This window comes from Geotrypetes seraphini, chromosome 14 (assembly GCF_902459505.1).
Source record: "Geotrypetes seraphini chromosome 14, aGeoSer1.1, whole genome shotgun sequence".
NCBI lineage: Eukaryota > Metazoa > Chordata > Amphibia > Gymnophiona > Dermophiidae > Geotrypetes > Geotrypetes seraphini.
In genome coordinates, this window is record NC_047097.1 from 13,721,388 (window position 1) to 13,738,677 (window position 17,290).

The following is a 17,290-nucleotide window of genomic DNA, read 5'->3' on the forward strand; positions in this document are numbered from 1 at the left end:
TATTCATTGCACCTTCACTAACTCACCAGTTTTAATTTTTCCCAATCTTGGCTTCACTATTTGAACTCAAATCCTGATGCATTCTCTTGTAGTGATCTAAGTACTGCATTTCATACCTGTGTTTACAGATCCCAAGAGAAAGTACCATGTGAGGCTGCTTGCTTACAACAGTATGGAGGAAGGTTACCAGGCAGACCAAACAGTCAGTACTCCTGGCTGTGTATGTAAGTACCAAGTTCAAGTTGATTATTGTATACTCCTTTGGACAATCTTATGGTTTAAAAATTACAACAGAAAAACAAATCTTTGTATGTGGATGAAATCAACAAGTTACCCTAGTTTCACTTTCACGTTTTTATCTCACTGCCAATAGGTTGACCAAATTGCATGTATGGTAGTATACAATCTCAGAGTATGAAAATCCCTAAGAGCCATTATTCAGGGTTAGTTAATGGTACAGCTGAGCAAAAAGAAAACCATTAACTGGATTTATACAAACAAAGAGTTGAAGATCAACAACCCAATTCAAATAAAGTATCATTAAGGGCTCCTTTTACAAAGCCATAGTAGCGATTCTCCTGCAGCAAAAGCACTGAAGCCTACAGGACATGAATGGGCTTTGGTTCGTTTGCCATGGGGGAATAGCTACCACAGCTTTGTAAAAGGAGCTTAAGAGTACAATAGTAAATATCACCTTTCTACCTCTTGCTAACCTAATCCCATCTATAATCCTGCTGCTCATATCTTACCCCTCTCACCCTCTTAAACAAAGTTAAATAAATGATATCAGCAGGTTTATCAAGGAGAGAGAAACCTTCCTAGATGCCACTACCCTCCTGCATATCCTATAGTACATGCTGCTCAACTACCTATAACTGGGTGATTTTAAAAATATCACTATAAAGATAGGGTATTTAAGGCCAAGCTTCTCGTTTTAGGGGATAGCTCCTACATATAAGGTTACCAAACCATCCAAAATTGCTGCTTTTGTTTCTTTGTTAGAAAGGCATCACAAGCCTCCAATAACGTGAGATTATGAAATACAGCCTGCCATTGCCAGACTGAGGATGATGTCTCTGAAAGCCAATGTTGGAGTACACACTTTTTCCCCCACAATACTCGCCTTACTCAATAAAATAAGGCCACCCCGTCTAATAGGACAATAAAGATCTAGTTTACCAAACCGTAAACCCATAGGAGAGGTTATACATGCTCTATTCAAAATCTTTCCTAAAGCACTATACTTGCCCAGAAGGCACGTGAAAGTGTAATATTTGCTACCTCACATTTTATACATGCACTGGAGGAGGCAGGGTCTGTATGATGGGCTTGCATTTGAGAAAAATAAGTTCTAGTTAGAATATGATGCTGGCATTTACTATAGTAGGCACTATGGATTATACACTTCTCCCTTCAAATTCACAGGTTTAGAACTCACAACCGGTTATTTGTAAACTCTGACCCACCCCCACCTCCTGGACCTCTCCACACCTTACCTGGTGGTCTAGTGCTGAAATGGGGCAGGAGCGCTCTTGCCCCATACAGAGCCATGAGCAAAAATGACAGATGTGAGTTTCTGTGGTTTCAAGAGACTAGAGTGGGAACTCACAGCAGCCGTTTTTGTTCACGGCTCTGCATGGGGCAGGAGCGTAGGAAGATTGCTCCTGCCCTGCTTCACTGCTAGACCACCAGGTAAGGTATTGGAGAGGTTTGGGAGGCAGGTGGGGATGGGTCAGAGTTGGCCCTAAAGTTATTCGCAATTTTTCCATATTCGCCTACTGGCTCTGCCCCTAAACCCCACATATTTAGAGAGGGACGTGTAGTAGGTATATGATTTATATTCTGACTAAAATCAGTTGGTAATAAATGTGTCTCTATTTTTGTATTCCATTTTTAATTGTTCGATAGAATTATTTTACATAACGCTTTATGCAAATCCAACACTGACGTTAAATGATCCTTATTTTGACCAAAAAAATTCCCCAAGCTTTTCCCACAGACATAAAAATAGATTTTCTCATTGCAGGGATTGTATATAGTGATAAACCTGCATTTACACAAAAATATCACACCCCAATATCCCTTCTTCTGCAAGAGATTAGCAAAATTCAGACTGTTTCACTTTACTGGACCAGGAAAGCCAGATGTAAAATCCCATGTTGTACCCACTGACTAGAATCTTCAATATCTAACCCTATAGAGAAATCTAAATTCCTAATAATAAGTTAAAAAAAAAAAAAAAATCTGTATTAGGCTTCCAGTAGAGTGAAAGGACATGCCATGCTTCTCACAGAGGCCTCAAAAAAACACAACGCTTAAAACACCCACAAAATCTTATTCCCTGGGCTTGCAAAAGATAATAGAGATGTAAGGGGAAAATTAAATTTCTTTCCATTTCCCAAGGAATTTTAATTACCAAGCTCTAATATCCAATCCCTAATATGTCATAAAAGGCAAACTAAATTATACATATAATCGCTTATTGGGAATACCCAACCCTTTAAGTTTAAGTAGAGAAGGAGACACTGTAATGTTAAATATCAATAATTTCTTTTAAAAAAAGTGAAGAAAAAACCTCAACAAAAAGAGCATACATATACAGTCAAAGCTGCAATAGTTTAGTTCATATTCCTCACTGGTCAACTAAAATAACTCCAATAAAATTTCTTCTTCACAAATAATCAATCCAGCAAATATTACCCCCCCCCCCTTTATGAAGTCGTATTAGGCTTTTTTATTGCCTGCTGTGGCAGTATTAGCTCTAACACTCTTTAGGAATTCTGTGAGCGTTGGGGCTAATACTGCCGCAGACGGCAATAAAAAAAAAAAAAAAAGCTTAACTTGGCTTCGTAAAAGGGGGAGGGGGCTAGAGTCATTCAATTCTCTGCTTGAAAAAGCAACATCATAAATAAACTTCATGGATAAATAAAATAAACAATTGTCCAACCCATTATTATTTCAAGCAGACAGAAAAACTTTTAAGTCCATTCCAAAAAGAACTTATCTGTTCCATGCTGATGCCACCATTGCATGTCAAACTGGACCTAATGAAACAATTTGTCAGAGCTCTTGATAAGGAATTGGTTATCTTCAAGACATCTTCCCTAATCCTTCTGAGTCAAAGATCAAAGCTGGTGTATTCGTTGGATCACAGATAAAGATCCTGGAGTGCAAGGAATGTCCCAAGAAGCTAACTAGGAAGGAGAAAGCGGCTTTGTAGCAATGGTTTGGGGCTTCCTGGGCAATCACAAGGCTGAAAACTACGTGGAGTTGGTCAAGAATCTGGTGGGCTGTAGAATACCTCCCAAAGTCCATGTCCTTGATGCTGATTTTGAGACATTCAAGGAGAACATGGGAGCATACTTAGAGGAGCAATGTGAGCGCTTCCACCAGGATATACCGAACGCTGCTACCAAGAACAATATAATGAGAACATGATTGGAGACTATATCTGGGGCTGATTCGTGAAAGTGACTTGTAGTTTAACTACTCGCTTCTAAATCTTCTGTGATCATCTTTATACAACTTCAATATAAATACATGTTAATTGTGATTCATATGTTGCTTTTTAAGACTTTATAAGAATGAAAAGATAAAATTACATTCACTATCAAGGAACAAAATTTGTGTTACAAACTGTATATACTTGAATATAAGCCTAGATTTTTGGCTCAAAAATGGGGGTCTCTGTTTATATTCAAATCGAATGCCCACCTGCCCCCCCCCCCCTTCCCGGACCTGTTCTATACCTCCCGCGGGCATACCATAAGCCCTGGTGGTCCAGTGGTGAGCCAGGATAGGAGGAATCCCTCCCGCCTCCTAGATAAAGGGTAAGCAATAGCCATATTTTGTCTTTCTCCTCCAGTCCTGTAGTCACCAAAATTAATATGTTATTTTACTGGAAAGACATGTGGGAGCAGGAGGGGATTGAGCCAATATTTGATGCTATAGTCTGAAAAATATCTTTAAAATCACTTCTTTTTGGCAGCTTTGAAATGCAGAAACCTCAAATTAAAAGGGGAATAGAGAGTAACACCGTTATCTTGTCACATCTTATGGGAGGCAGTAGTATTGGACTAAGTGGGATCCTTATTCTGTATTGTCCCAGAGGAAGATCATGGCAGCAGCAGGAAGAGGTTACAGGAGAGGTGGGTGGAGTTTGGAACGGGGTAATGGGTTTGTTTCTAATCTTGGCTCAGCTACTAAGCCCTGGTTTTCCATTCTCACTCCCTCAGTTTATATACGAGTTGATCTTTTTTTTCCCCCTTTTTAGGAGAAAAAAAAGGTTACCTTGGTTTATATTCAGATTGGTTTATATTCTAGTATATACGGTATTCAACGAGAGTTAACCTGACGGGAATGGCCACTAACTGGTTAACTTATGTCTTGGCAGCTATCCAGTCATCTTCAGTGGCATTTAACCAGTTATTGCAGCTGAAAATGCCCAGTTAGCACTGAAAAAAGCTGGCAATGTTGAGATTCAGAATTTAAGTAGTCAGGCTTTGCAGGCAAATAAAACCACATAAAAAATAAGCATAACTGGGTAAGTGTGAATATCTCCTAAATCAACCATGCACTAACCGGCGTTTAAAAACCTCAATATTCAATGTCTGTCACCAAAAACGATCTAGCATTGAATAACTGGGTTGAATGTCAAAGTGCAGCATGCCTCCAGGCAGATAGTTATTACCAGTCATTCATCAGTGCATTTCTGCAACTCTTTCAGATAGTTGAATCAGGTTGCATTACTAACCAAAGAACACTATCATTTTTCCTACGGTTAATAACTATAGTACTGACTAGTATACCTGCAATGAAAGTTTAATTTGTATTAAATAAATCATAACTCTCTTTCTGTTATTTTAATTTTTTTTATCCCAAAGAAGAGGTGATTTAGAAACAGATCTCACATGTCTTGTCTTCCTGAACCATTGAAACCTTTACAATTCCATCCTTGTCTCCTAAACAGCTGTCAATGATGGTATGATTCCTCCTCCACCACCTCCCCACCACCTGTATGCAAAGGCCAACAGCTCGTCCTCAGTTTGCTTACACTGGGGAAAGCCAGCTTTTACCTCTGCACAAGTCGTTAACTACACTGTTCGCTGTAACCCTGTGGGACTGAAGAATGCTTCTTTGGTACTCTACCTTCACACGTATGTACATTTTTGTAATAGAAATCATTTGTTTTTCCCAATGAGAGAGGCTGAAGACCAGATGATTAACCATACCAGTCATTAGCCAGTTAAGGGGTATAGTTATCAACTTAGTTATCATTAAGACATGTTTATTTTACTGTTAACCCAAGTTAACATGACATTTAGGAGTTTGCTAAAAACATATTTATTTTTTAAAAAAATTTTTGACTAACCAATATGGTAATTGTTTGAGGGTTGAGCGATCTTTCTTTTTATAATTGTTTAACTGGGTTTGTTCCTAGTAAAGTGTTACTTTTGTAATCCACTATGAACTCTTTGGGGTAAAGTTTTTGAAGGTTTAGACGGTAAGGTTGCCTTTTTGTGGATGATATCAAGATTTGTAACAGAACAGACACTCTGAAGGGGGTGGAAAATATGAAAAAGGATTTGCAAAAATTAGAAGAATTACTTGCCAGACATTAGAACAAATTAAGTGCAAAGAAATGCAGAGTGATGCATTTGGGGAGTAGAAATCTGAGGGAGTCGCAGGTACTGGGAGGTGAGAGGCTGACTTGCATGGATGGGGAGAGGGACCTTGGGTGATAGTGTCTGAGGATCTGAAGGCGAAAAATCTGTGCAACAAGGCGGTGGCTGTAGCCAGAAGGATGCTGAGCTGTATAGAGAAAGGTGTAACCAGCAGAAGAAAGGAGGTGTTGATGCCCCTGTACAGGTAGTTGATGAGGCCCCACTTGGAGTAAATAATAATAATAACTTTATTCTTCTATACCGCCATAGTCGTGAGACTTCTAGGAGTACTGTGTTTAATTTTGGAGATCATATATGGCAAAGGATTTAAGAAGACTTGAAGCGGCCCAGAGAAGGCGATGAAAATGGTAGTTTAGTTTATTTGATATATCACAAATATAAAAATGAAAATTTAACATCTGAGCGGTTTACAATAAAAAGAAAAAGATATAAAGGAAAGGGCAATGACAATAAATAAATAGGACATAAACATTAACAACAATGAACAAACTGAAACACAAGAGTAGAATATGAGGATTAGTTACAATAATTCAGAGGTTCAAGGGGGAGAAGGAAATTAGTTCTGCCTTAAAATCCAAAGAGGGAAAAAAAAGGAGGGGTGGGGGGTGTTTGAGTCAAAAGGCATACAAGAAGTGACTGGAAGATCTGAATATGTATACTCTAGAGCAGTGTTCTTCAACCTTTTGACACCCATGGACCAGCGGAAATAAAATAACTATTTTGTGGACTGGCACCGGTCCGCGGACCAGCAGTTGAAGAACACTAGGCTAAGTCATTCCCATTTCCACCACAGACCCCACCCCCCATAATAGTTCTAATTGTAACACCATTTTTTCCATTCATTTTTCATATACACACACTCACACACAATATAATCATATTAACAACACATAATGGTTAACCACAAAATTAAAATGCACAAAGCACGCTGTATGCTTTTCAACATTCATTCCTACCAAAAAACCGATAACCCCATGCAAATGCAGGACCAAAAACTAAAAGTACTAATATTTACAAATAAACCCTAAGATGCAAGATACTGTAAGCAGTACAACCCCAGAGGAAAAGAAACAAATGCATTTCTTCCTGAACAGACAGCAGATGTAAATCAATCATTAAATAAAAAAAATAAAAGCATTCCCCCTACCGTTGTTTTCTCTCTCCCTCCATGCTGTGCCTTGCCTTCTGGCCTGCCCCCGGTGTTATCTTCAGGCCAGTCCATGGTGCAATCAATGTGGCGTCTTCGGGCCGGCTCCCTGAGTGCTGTATTGCACAAAGCTGTGGGCAGCGGCTACTCGCGCGCATCCCGCGCCTCATCTGGAAGCCTTCCCTCTGACGTTGTGATGTCAGAGAGAAGGCTTCCGATTCAGGCGCAGGACGTGCATAGGAGCCTTTTCCCATGGCTTTGTGCACTGCAGCACTCAGGGAGTCGGCCTGAAGATGCCATGTTGATTGCACCAGGGACCAGCGACTAAAGAACACTGTCTTCTGCCCAGTGAAGGGTATAAATTGAAATAGGGCCAGAACCGGGCAGATTTACACAGTCTCTGTCCCGTGTATGGCTTTGGGATGGGCTGGGGAGGGCTTTGGGAATTCTTGTAATTTGGGATGGAGTGAGCTTCAGTGACAACTCAGTAATTGGAACATTAGAGCAAATTAAGTGCAAAGAAGTGCAGAGTGATCTGAAGGCGAAAAATCTGAGCAACAAGGCGGTGGCTGTAGCCAGAAGGATGCTGGGCTATATAGAGAGAGTTTTAACCAGCAGAAGAAAGGAGGTGTTGATGCCCCTGTACAGGTAGTAGGTGAGGTCTCACTTGGAGTACTGTGTTTTAATTTTGGAGATCATATATGGCAAAGGATTTAAGAAGACTTGAAGCGGCCCAGAGAAGGTGATGGCTGGGGAGGGCTTTGGGAATTCCTGTAATTTGGGATGGTTTAGATAGGCTGGAGTGAGCTTCAATGACAACGCCAGTAATTGGAACCTAAGAACTGTACTGTACAGACTTCTACGGTATATGGTCCAGAAATATAAGACAATCTAATCATGAATTTATAATACATATTCCTTAGCAACAGCAGCAGATGAATCCAGAGACCAATGGGATAGCACACATCTACCAGCAGGTGGAGATAGAGAAACTGATTAACAGGTGGTCCTATTGGCTGGCACACCTCCTGCATCTTCAGTATGCTCTATCTTCCAGCAGGTGATGGTCGCTATTCAACTAGCTCCTGAATTCTGGCTGTGACTAGAAAATTATTTTCTCCTGTTGAGGTTTCTCTTCAATGAGATGGCAATTTTATTTCTCCTGTTGAGGTTTCTCTTTAGTGAGACAGGGGTGTCCGGCTGAACGGTGCTGACTTTAGGGGTTACACCTGGGCCCCTGCCTCGCCCTCCCTCCAATGATAGAGGGTCTGACTGGGTCTGTTTTTCTTCTTTCCTTTCACTGTAAAAAAAAAAAAAAAGAGAGACCACAGTGACTATTAAACAATTCTGCCCTCACAGTGCTAAGCAAACGGCATCTCCTGGCACTATCAACAAAGTTGTGAGTATATGTTTTATTTGAACTTCTTTTCTGGTTTCTGGTTGTGGTGGAGCTGCGGGTTCGGAGTGAGTTTACAGAAGGAATGTTTTTTTATCAAACACTATATTTTGTAGAGTTGTGGAAATGGTTTAGTGACTGACAAGTAAATTTACATTTGTATGAAGTTTATTCAGTAAAGGGCTTCTGGTGTATTGGTAGAGCTTCATTGACGGAACTAGTGCCTTCCCGCATGTTGTAGGTGCACTACTTGTTTTCATACTCTGGCAGCAGCACCACAGCGGTAGTGGGATTTCTCCCCGAGGCGGACTCTGCTTGGCAGTTCTGCGGCCAGGTGGAGGTAAATATTTGGACGGCTCCGGATGCGTTCTTCACATAGCCGGATCCTGACTGAGTGCAAGAAGCGTACTCTTATTTTCCTAAGTTGAGAACGAAGCAGTATTCATTTATGTCTCTCCAATGTTCATTTTAAGCATTTTATACCATGACAGTGTGAAAAATATTTTAATGTTTGGCTCTGGGTAGGTTTTTAATGCATTTTTGATAGAGCCAGCTCATTTTGCCATTAAACAGGCACGTACTTGAGTCTCTGTCGCTAGCGGGAGCACCGCAGTGTTCACGGAGTTTATGTTGCAGCTGACTTAGGTCACTATCCCATGGCTTCCCTGTTTTCGGGATTCTACGCGACAGGAGTGTTTCAACAGCTTTTGCCACTGTTGCAGTGATATACCTTGTGTGTGTGTTTCCTCACTCTCTCTGCTTGAAAAGACTTAACTAGTTTAATTGTGACTGTACTGTTATGCCTCACAGTTCTTAAGAAAGAGATTCTGCCCTGTGCTCAGCCGCCCAATCTCAGTTTTTTGCTGTTATGGGTCGGCAGAAGGCAAATTGCTGCACAGTGATGTCAGTGGCATGAGAGTATCCTGTGTTTCATACGGGTATCTTCTTGTCTTTTTCAGTGTCCCTGAAGAGTAAGTCTATGGAAGTTTAGTGGTTTTCTTCTTCTTTGAGCCTCTGTGCAGCGCTGTGTATGTCTGGTAGCACCATAGAATTGATTCCTGAACTGTCTTTTCTATTTCTAGGGTGCCAGGGACTGCAAGTTTCAAAGCTTCTCGCACAGGTTTCTCAGGTCGCCATCTTCTCATGGCACCTGCTAGACAGTCCCTCAAACTGGCAGGAAGAGCTGTGTGGCTGTGTGGGACAAGTTTCAAGTTTATTGTATATATTTGATTAATCGCTTACTCAAATTCCTATTCTCCCAAACCCACAGAGTAGCAAATGCTATGTGGCTGTTGGAATCATCCCTGAAGCTCTCTTTAGGGATGTGAGCTTTGTCTGATAACAATTAGGGTGCAGATTATTTCCCATGGGGCGGTCAATTCAGCTTCCAGATTCTGTCTAGTACGTCTTCACTTTAAAAGCAGTAAGTTTTTGGCTAACATTGCATGGAGTTAGTACTGTTTTCACAATTCTGACATATTCCATCTTACATTGCAAAGCTGGAATTTTTGTGGGAAAGTTCCTTTCTTCTTCCAGAATTTACAGCTCTAATCCAGCCGTGTCTGCTGTTCATTCTGAAGGGGTCTTCACTTCCTCTGGTAACTCTTTAAGCTTTCTCGTGAGGGGGGGGAGACACTATGATGTCAGGTCAGGGGGCTTTGGGCATTTTTCAGGATGCTTGCCACTTTGAATCTTCCTCCCATTTCAGATTCTTTCTTGGAGTCGCCATGTATTGAGCTTCCTGAGGTTGCATTCGTGCGAGACCCTCTTTAAGTGTTACTGATACTTGGGGCAGTAGTTTTTAGTTCTTCCGGAACTAAGGGAAGTTATTCCATTTACTTCATAGTGCCTAAGATGGGGGAATTGGTCAGACGGGGGCTGGATCTCATTCTGGTAAATTAGTTTCTCAGAGTTAGACATTTCCAGAGAAAAACTGTGAGAATATTTACAATTTCCATATGGACACCAAATTTGCACTATCTTCACTTGGCTCTCATCGAGCAGTGCTAGCAGTTTTGGCAGATGCCATTTGGCCTAGCCACCGCTCCATGAACATTTTAGAAAACGAGGGCATTAGTGGTGTTTTGGTGTAAACAGGAGATTCAGGTACTTTCTTTCTTAGACCACTGCTTGATTCGGATGTCTTCCAGCCAGGTCAATTTGTCAGACACAAACGGGTGATTTCTTTTATTTGAACTTCTTTTCTTCAATTCTTTGGATGTGTGAATCTTCAAATTTCCAAAGAGCTCTTTTCTCCTATACTAATTATTGGAATATCAGGGGATGTTGTTCACGTAGGAGAGGAATGTGTTTCTTCCTAGAGACTGGGGTTTGCCTTCAGTCACCAAGAACAAGAGTATGGGATTCTGTACAGGTTCTATGATCTATGGTGGTGACTCCACTGGGAACTTCGGCTTGCTTTCACATGAGAACGCTACAGCAGTTGCTTTTGTTCAGTGGTTTCCGGTATCTCAAGGCTCCAATTGTAGTATCTAGTAGGCTCCTCAAGCATTGCTCAATATAATTTAGTGGCTCAGTGAGATTAATCTTTTCAAAGGCATGCCTCGGTCTTTGCTGGACTGGCTCAAAGTCACCAAACATCCCTGGCTGTCGGGATGGGGGGCTCAGTGCCTTCAATCCTCAGCGCAAGGAATCAGTACTCGTTCATTCTTCGGAACTGAAGCACGGTCAGGCTACCATTTCAGGAGTTTCAGACCATTCTTTTGGAATGACGATAAAGGTCTTTTAGGACAGTGTTATGACAGTGGTATTTCTCTACAGCCAGGAAAGTACGTGATGTACTCAGTTGGCGAGTAAAGTAATGGTTCTACTTCAATGGGTGGAATCTCATCTTCCTCTTCTGTCAGCGCATCATTTTACAGGACAGGAAAAGGGTTTAGATAGACTTTCTCACCACAAAATCCGAGCATGGACCGTCTATTGCATGTTAAAATGTACAGCGCTGGGTACGCCTTTCAGCGCTTTAGAAATAATAAATAGTAGTAGTAGTAGTAAAATCTTCTAAATCCTGGAAATTGGGAACTATTTGCTCAGGCATTCCAGCTCTTTGTACAAAGGTGAGATCTCCTAGAACTAGACCTCATGGCCTCATCTCGAAATTCAAAGCTTCCTTGCTTCTTCAGCAGATGCAGGGAGTGGCAGTCAGAGGGGGTAGCAGCGTTGCTTCTTTCTCGCCTCTGGTTTCTCTTTTTAAGTGTTTTCCCCTGGCTGATGATTAGATGGATCTGCCATCTCAAGCTCGCTTTCAGGGCACCTTAAGTAGAGAAGCTCCGGATTGGCTGCGCCATCCTTGCTATGCGGATCTGATGAGTCTTTCGACGGCCGAACTGTTGAGATTCCTGGTATCTCTGGATTTACTCACCTATGGCCCAGTCAACATGGATATTCGTCCTACTTTGATATTATGACCTAGCTTTTGAAAAGTCATAGTTTACGTTTAAGAGTTATGCGAAGCAAGTTATTTTTTCTCTTCTCCAGGCGATACAGACGTCTTCACCTGTGGCTTATGCTTCCGTTTGGAGGCTTTTCCTTTCTTGGGTACTTCTCAACATTGGCACCCTTCCAGAGTTCTATGTTTTATATTCTTTCTTTTTGGGCACAAGTGTATTGCCAAGGGCTTAGCGTTCAATTCCCTTCAGCTTCAAGTGCAGTCTTAGCTTGTTACAAGGGCTAGGTATCTCGCTCTTCGCTTACTTTTCAGCTTCATGTAGTTCAGTTCCTAAAAGGAGTACAGTATATTCGTACACCTCTATTATGTAGTGTAATTAATACCCAGGTCTAATTGCATAAAATGTGACCTGCGATATAATGGCATGAATTACTGATAAAATAACATGTCTTAATAGTAGCCCTTGTTGATAACTGTGCTTCTAAGACTAAAGGAATGTGTTTTTTGATTATTTGGCTTGTATTGTATACTGGAAGGTCAGTATACAGCAGTGGTCTCAAACTCGCGGCCCACCAGGTACTATTTTGAGGCCCTCGGTTTTATAAAGAATGATTCTTTATGGGAAACTTGTACCTTAAGTGTCCGGCGGTCGTGTTCTGGAACGTTGCCCGCTTCACTGCTGTAACCTCACACAAGCGCTTTCCTGCGTCTGTACACGATTGTTCTCTCCACTCCACCTCACAATCACATATAGATGCAGGAAAGCGCTTGCGTGAGGTTACAGCAGTGAGGCGGGCAACGTTCCAGAACGTAAGGTAACCATTGGGAGGCAGTGCAGCTTGTGCATGTGTCCAGTGCTGGAGGAAGTGAGAGCTGAAGTTGGTTACGGACGCGGCCACCGAACACTTAAGGCACAAGTTTTCCATAAAGAATCATACTTTATAATACCGAGGGCCTCAAAATAGTTGGTCCAAAATCTTGTCTCTTACAGTTGATACTTTGATAGTTTTTCAATTTCTGCATTTTGCACTGCTTTCAGCTGTGTACAGCTGAAATTATCAGAAGCAATTAAGGAAAGATTATAAACTATAGTTTATAAATCTTTCCTTAATTGCTTCTGGTAATTTCAGATAATCCACATTTTGGATTTGTAGGCATTTACCTCGTGCAAAGTTATCATTTCTTTAATACAACATTAACTATTTTTTCTGCAGCCCTCCAAGTACTTACAAATCCAAAATATGGCCCTGCAAAGGGTTTGCATTTGAGACCACTGGTATACAGTGATGTGGTAAATGTATAATTTGAAACGTCTAATACAGATATTTTAAAAACTATACTTACATTTAATGATTCTCTATCTATTTAGGCAGTGCCTCTGATTACACTCATATAATTTGAACTATCTAAATTATATATTTCAAGTTATATCTGTTGTTTGTATGGCCCACTTGGGCATCTGACTTATAATGTTTAGTGGCTGAATATCACTGCTTAGATATATAAGTTAGACATCTAAATAGTACCGTCCGAGAATGCCTCATATCCCATCCTGTTTTCAAGAAAGAAAATTTTGGCCATATAACAGTTTTTATTCCTAAAATTATGTGTTCATGTGGCCCAGATTACCCCCCCCAAAAAAAACAAACAAACAAAAAAAACAACAACCAACCCCTGAAGCTTTTAAATATCAACCTATAATTTTAAGTAAAGTATTTTTATAACCAGTCGGAACTTGAAACTGTTTTCCCATTATTTTATCCTGTAACCAGCATTATTATTATTAGTGTTTTTGACAAATTTGTAATTTTAGTACACCTTGGTCATTTGCTTTTCTCACTTTATCAAGTAAGGATTTCTTTTCTATATATGTTACATTCTTAGTGGATTCGTGTGATTGGAAATTTCCTCCATGTAAACTAACATCTTAGTAGCTCATTCTTACCACGTAAGGTTTCTCTTATGGCAAATCATAATTTTATTGAGTAGTCAACACTGCTACTCTCAGATGTCCTGTTTCACTAAGCTTAAATTGTCTATTTTATTGACATATTTACTAAAATTCAACTATAATTATTATTATCCTCAGTTTTCACAACTTACACCAAGTTGAACCTTGAAGGCAAAGTTGTCATTCTGTATACCCAAAAGGGTTCACTTGTGAAACATCCCTGGACTTACTCCCATAGTGAAAATCACAGTGAAAATTATGATGTGCAATAGTGGCTGGCCAGGAAAGACTTACTCTGGAGGTTGTGATGGGGGTGGGAAGAGTTTTGGTTAGAGTTACCATACATCCTGGAAAACTCAGACATGTCCTCTTTTTAGAGGACTGTCCAAGCATCTGGGCGTTTTTTTGAAAATTAAGCTAATTTGTATTTGTCTGTCCAGATTTTTAAAAAATGAGTCGCTCTCAAGCCTGCCCACCCACTTTGGGCTCAGCATAAATTATGCATCCAACCTCTTCCCTTTCTGAAGTCTGAGTTGTTTTTGGTCTTCCTGGCTGCTCTGCACTTCCTCTCTAGTCCCTCCCCCCTCCCTCTGTTGAGGTCTTCCAAGGCTTGGATTAGATGCAGGCAGCGTCAGTGATTAAGACACCCACTGCCAGCCAGTTTCTCCTGAACTCTTCTCTCTGCCGCATCCCACATCCTATGATGCAATTTCTTGCTCCCGCGTAGGTGGGACGCGGCAGAGAAAGGAGTCCTGTGGTCTCAAAATAAGAAACTGTTTTCATCTTTTCTGGGTAAAGTGAGATACATCAGGAAACATTCTGATAGTATTAGTCAAAAATGGAACATCTTTATATTTAAAAAACAGCTTTATCATGTATCAAGCAATGGATTGGTTTGGTATAGGATCTGGATTTATTCAAATGATTCAAGCCTTGTATAGTTCCCCTTTTGCCAGACTGTATATTAATTATACTTTTTCATTGCTTTTGTCTGAGGAGGGGAGTTAGACAAGGTTGCCCCTTGTCTCCTTTGCTTTTTGATATTGTTCTGGAACCCTTATTATTGGCTATACAGCAGGCGGAGGAGATACAGGGGATTCCTTATACAGGTCAGGAATATAAGATCTCTGCTTATGCAGATGGCATTTTGCTTCATTTGAAGAATCCTGAATTCACCATTCCATATTTACTGGAATTGATAAATCGTTTTGGCAAATTTTCTGGCTATAAAATAAACTGGAGCAAATTGGAGGTTCTTCTATTAAATGTGCATTGTACAAAAGGACAATTTGATTCATTCCCTTTCCTTTGAAAGAAGAGGGTATAAAATATTTAGGCATTATGATTCAGAAAACATTGGAAGATACAATGATAGTAAATGAAAAATCCATTTTGCTGAAAGTCAAAGAAATGTATGAGCATTGGAACCCTTTACATCTTTCTTGGTGGGGGAGAGTCAGTCCTTGTGGTTGAACTCCAAGATTCAAATTGGCGAGTCTAAGATCCTCTGGAAGCACTGACTGCAGGCCGGCATACGCACACTGGATGATGTGTTATCAGATAGAAAGCTGCTTGACTTTTCACAACTGCAACAAACATTTGGTATTGCAAAGTCTCAAGTATATAAGTGGTTGCAGTTGAAGCAGGCCATTCAGAAGGGGTTCCCTGATTGGCGTAACTTAAAAACTCAGTATACCTTACTGGGTCTGTGCTTCCACACAGATTTCCTGGGGCATCAAGCAGCCAAGTGGTATAAATTAATATCTGAATTTTTGAATAAGAAACCAAAAACTAGTCTTAAAGATATTTGAAGCATTGAGATAAAGCAGATTTCTGCGTCTCAATGGCCACGAATTTGGACTTGGAGGATGAGATGTACAGCGTCAGCAGCTATGAGACAGACATGTGTTTTTTTTTTTTGTTACAAAGAAGTTTTTGGAACCCTGTTAGATTACAAAAATTAGATAGTTCCAAGTCTAATAGATGCTGGCCCTGTCACCTTGAAGCAGGAACATTAGATCATGTGTTATTCTATTGTCCTTTGATATTTAAATTCTGGAGATCTATATGGAGTCAAATAAATGTGATATTAGAAACCTCGCTCTCGTTATCATATGATCTAGTGTTGTTTGGAACTCTTTTAATATCCAAGAGTCCAATCGATATACATAAAAATAAATTACTCCTTATTATGACAGGAGGCAGAATGCAACTTATCATGAAAAATTGGAAGAATTGGGATAGGTTAAATTACAATTTCTGGTGGGAATCTTTATGCCAAGTTTATAAATTTGAATGTACAAATTCAACACAATTGGGACACTACAGTAAATTTAAAAAAATTTGGGACCTATTAACAAAATTTTGTTTGACTTTAATATTATCCTTTTGTGTCTCTATGAACACATCTGGAGAGGGGGGAGGAAGTTTTTTAATAAACAAATATTGGGCCTTTAACGTTTAAGACTGTTTACAATACAACAAACACATTTATGTATCTGCCTTACTGCTAAAACAAGGGTTTTGCTGGACATGTATCTTGGAAACTTTCAGTAAAGAAGTGTGAATAGAAAAGCAGGATTTTAAAGCATTAAAGGCCTTTATAGAATGGAAGCCATGTTATGCAATAGCTAACTCTGAACGTTTATCTTGAGACAGAAATGCTGAACTGAGCTGAGTGTATATATATCTGAAAAATAAAAAGTACACTCACATTGTAGTACCTACCATCAACAGATCATGGATATTTGCTAACATGGTTTGCAGGCTTCTGTCCTTAATTTGAATCTAGTACCTGATGATATAGTAGTTATAATTACTATTATTATTTTTCTAGGTCAGAACCTCAAATCGTGGTTCATGGACTAAAGGCAAATACCAAGTATGAGTTTGCAGTGCGGCTGCATGTGGATCAGCTCTCTAGTCCCTGGAGTCCAGTGGTTTATCATTCCACATTTCCTGAAGGTATGGACACTGGCAAAGCCCTCGTAAATGTGTTATCTTTATTTTTTCCAACTCAGCAGAATGTCAGAAAGAAATTATACGTAGGGAGTTGAAAATGCTTAGAGACAAAATAATTTTCCAAAAGTGTAACAGAACGGGACTATATTTGAGCAAGAGGAAAAAATTAGTGAAAAGAAATATCAAGTTAAAAAATGGCCCAGAATGGATACAAATAACATTGAAACACGGACATTAAGGAGTTGCTTTTTTCAAAGTACCTAACCCCCCTTTTCTACTATCCTGGGCTGAATCCTCCAGAACTGGGGTCACTTATTTCATGATATTAATGAGGCAGGACTTAAAAATTCTTGGAAATATGTTCTTTTATGGGTGGGATGAAATGGGTACTTCATAGTGGCATAGATATCAACATAGGCTATTAAGAAGTTTAATTTTACCACTAACTTGTTCTTTTTTAACATAGGTCCCATTTTATGCAATGAGACCTAGAGGTCCTTTTACTAAAGCTAGCTAGCCGTTTTATCACGCGCTAAATATTAGCACACGTTAAATGCTAACACATCCATTATATTCTGTGGGCGGTTTAGCATTTAGCCCGTGCTAAAATGGCTAGCTCCTTAATAAAAGGACTCCCTAGTTACTTATAAATGGAGGTAACAGTAAAATAACACATCTTAATGGTAGCCCAGGTTGATAACTCTTTCCCTTAGTGGGGCATAATCAAAAAAACCGTCTAAGT

At 40.0% G+C, this 17,290-nt stretch overlaps 1 protein-coding gene across 1 annotated transcript in view; it reads left to right on the forward strand.

Annotated features, from left to right (window-relative positions):
• The window catches only part of PRTG (protogenin), a 254,683-nt gene that overhangs the window by 195,000 nt on the left and 42,393 nt on the right, over positions 1–17,290 (forward strand). The window contains exons 12-14 of the mRNA XM_033921031.1: positions 129–224; positions 4,970–5,156; positions 16,424–16,551. Of these exons, the coding sequence (XP_033776922.1) occupies positions 129–224; positions 4,970–5,156; positions 16,424–16,551 (411 nt within the window). The remainder of the gene's footprint in view (positions 1–128; positions 225–4,969; positions 5,157–16,423; positions 16,552–17,290) is intronic.